The following is a 2,471-nucleotide window of genomic DNA, read 5'->3' as shown; positions in this document are numbered from 1 at the left end:
TTTTTTCTTTGTTTATTTTTAGCTGATTAGCGAAGTCATTGCCTGTTTAAAATAAAATCCTTCGTTCATCTCTGTAAAGTGACCTGAGATGAAATGTTTTGAAGTGGTTCTATCAGTGGCGGCTGGCCAACAGAGGGCGCTAGGGCGTCGCCCCACCCACCCAATGACCCTGATTAAGACATAAAAAAAAACAGATAAAAATTGAATTATAAAGTTTAAATATTTCCCAAATATATGAATATATTTTATAGATAAGTATTTAATCTTTAATGACGAGTAAAGCTATGTCGTCCGTCTTTGGATTGGTGACGTATTTCCATAAATCTTCTCCCATAGACTCTGGTTACAGCTGTCCAGAGCAGCAGCTCCTCTTCGATGCTACAGATAGGAGCATCCTGGGGAGCAGCTCTCCTGTACCCAGAGCTGAAAGCAGCTTTATTTGCAGCCCACTGCCCTCCACAGCGCTGACGTCACAGTCGTCTGTTAGAAAGTGCTGCTGATTGACAGGTTGATAGAATTATTTAGCAACAAGGCTAGGCTAACTGCATGCAGCGAGGCTAACTGCATGCAGCGAGGCTAAGGCTTTATCCTGCTTTCCTGCCTCCTTTATCAAACGTCAGGATCTGAGCCAGCATGGATAGAGGCAGCTAGGACTGATTTAAAGCACTTTGCAGAACACTTTAGAATGTTTTATTTTTTGTTGTTGGCATTCATATAAAGATACTGGTGTGATACCTTAGTATATGAATGGTTTTTGGTATATGTCTACTTTGAAGTTATAGCGCCCCCTGGAGGAAACTCCACCAGCTGGCGCTGGTTTCTAAAGAAACCAACAGTACAGATTGTTTAATTGTTTATGGTTATTTTTTATGGATTTGATTCTTCTTTGCCTGACTAAGAAGTTTGTTAAAGTATTTTGACTTGAAGCTGAATTTTATTGTTAATAAAGTCCTAAAATGTTGTTCTTTAAACTGCTGATCAGGCTGCTTTTACTGCTCAACAGTCATTTAAACAGTTATAGGTTCAATTCAAACAACGTCATAATGGGCATGCCTTAGTGGCGCAGTGGTTAGCGTTCAAGACCCATGTATGGAGGCCTTAGTCCTCCACGCGGTCGACCTGGGTTTGACTCTGACCTGTAGTCTTTTGCCACATGTCTCTCATACCTCCTTTCCCGTCAGCCTACTGTCCATTAAAATGAGCCACTAGTGTTGTAAAAACTCAAAAAAAGGTAATAATTTAATAGATTTTTGATGCAGGACTCCTGAAGGTCTGGACTCCCCCTTAATGTAGACCAGCTTCTCAGACTTTAGTAAATGAAGCTCTACCTACCTGGCTATATGCCACTTCCTGTCTACCAGCAGGTGAATGTCCTCAATCCGCCGATTGTTGGCGTAGTGCAGTCTTTTGGGCAGATGCTGTTTCAGGTATGGCTTAAAGTGCTGCTCTGGCCTCCGACACTGGGGGGGGGGCATCCCTGAGATGTTAAACTGTCCCAGGATGCATGACAGCCTGATAAACATCATTCAACATGTCCTCATTGATTGGACTCACCGTTAGATTGGCAACTACAGCCCTGGGATCATCTGGAAGAAAAGCATAGATTGTTTCTGAGAGGACCTGCTGATCATCATGGAGGACAGAGGACATCTCATCTCAACGCCGTGCTCTGACCACAACAGGTCCAGCCTCTCTTCCATCTGATATTCCAGCTGGACATGGGAACCTGCCGCTCTGCTACGAAGCTCTGAGCTAAAAACCTTAATGGCCTGTTGCTGCTCCCGCCTGCCCACCTCTGATGGACCACAGACTAAGATAGCATTTCTATCCTATAAGACCTCTTCATCATTGTTGTCCTGTTGAGACCCCTGAACCGGCCAATAAGCTGCTGCCTGCTCCATCTGCCTGTGAGCTACTGCATTCTGTTGGTAATCTGTCTTTACCAACATTCTGTTTGTAATGTCAAATCCAGATTCTTGGGGCTCCCCTGCAGCAGGCGGGACATGCTAAGCTTTGCTGAACTTTTCCAAAACAGCGATCAAACAAAGTTACATGCTAAGCTGCTGGATACTGAGACAACTCAGCCTCTTCCTAACAGAGATCAGCAGGTTGACTTATTTACAGCAAATCATTTCCCTCCAAACAGGAAGAAAGAAACTCACATCTGAGGCTGCTGGGAAATCTGGAGCGGATTCTGCCAAGAGAGCCGGGTATCAGGATAATGTCTTCCACTGTGCTCAGGTAGTTACTAAGGAACTCTGTTCGCTCGCAGTGAGCCTCTTCCATACCTGGAAAACCAAGGAAGGACAGGAAGCTTGGTAAGATTCCCAGAGGACAAACGAGTCCTTCACTTTAGATCCTGGTGGAGAAAAAACACAGATCCAGACAGAAAGAACGGGTCAGAAACCAGAGAGAACAGGTTAGAACCCAGAGAGAATGAGTCAGGACCCAGAGAGAATGAGTCAGGACCC

At 44.6% G+C, this 2,471-nt stretch overlaps 1 protein-coding gene across 1 annotated transcript in view; it reads right to left on the bottom strand.

The window, feature by feature from the left end:
* The window catches only part of enpp2 (ectonucleotide pyrophosphatase/phosphodiesterase 2), a 36,654-nt gene that overhangs the window by 16,366 nt on the left and 17,817 nt on the right, over nt 1–2,471 (bottom strand). The window contains exons 13-15 of the mRNA XM_015401067.1: nt 2,163–2,288; nt 1,555–1,586; nt 1,333–1,460 (exon numbers count right to left, since the gene is read on the bottom strand). Of these exons, the coding sequence (XP_015256553.1) occupies nt 1,333–1,460; nt 1,555–1,586; nt 2,163–2,288 (286 nt within the window). The remainder of the gene's footprint in view (nt 1–1,332; nt 1,461–1,554; nt 1,587–2,162; nt 2,289–2,471) is intronic.

Source organism: Cyprinodon variegatus, unplaced genomic scaffold (assembly GCF_000732505.1).
Source record: "Cyprinodon variegatus isolate N-32 unplaced genomic scaffold, C_variegatus-1.0 Scaffold1179, whole genome shotgun sequence".
In the NCBI taxonomy this organism is placed as follows: Eukaryota; Metazoa; Chordata; class Actinopteri; order Cyprinodontiformes; family Cyprinodontidae; genus Cyprinodon; species Cyprinodon variegatus.
The sequence above is the reverse complement of the archived record's forward strand: the minus strand, read 5'-3'. Positions and strand labels throughout refer to the sequence as shown.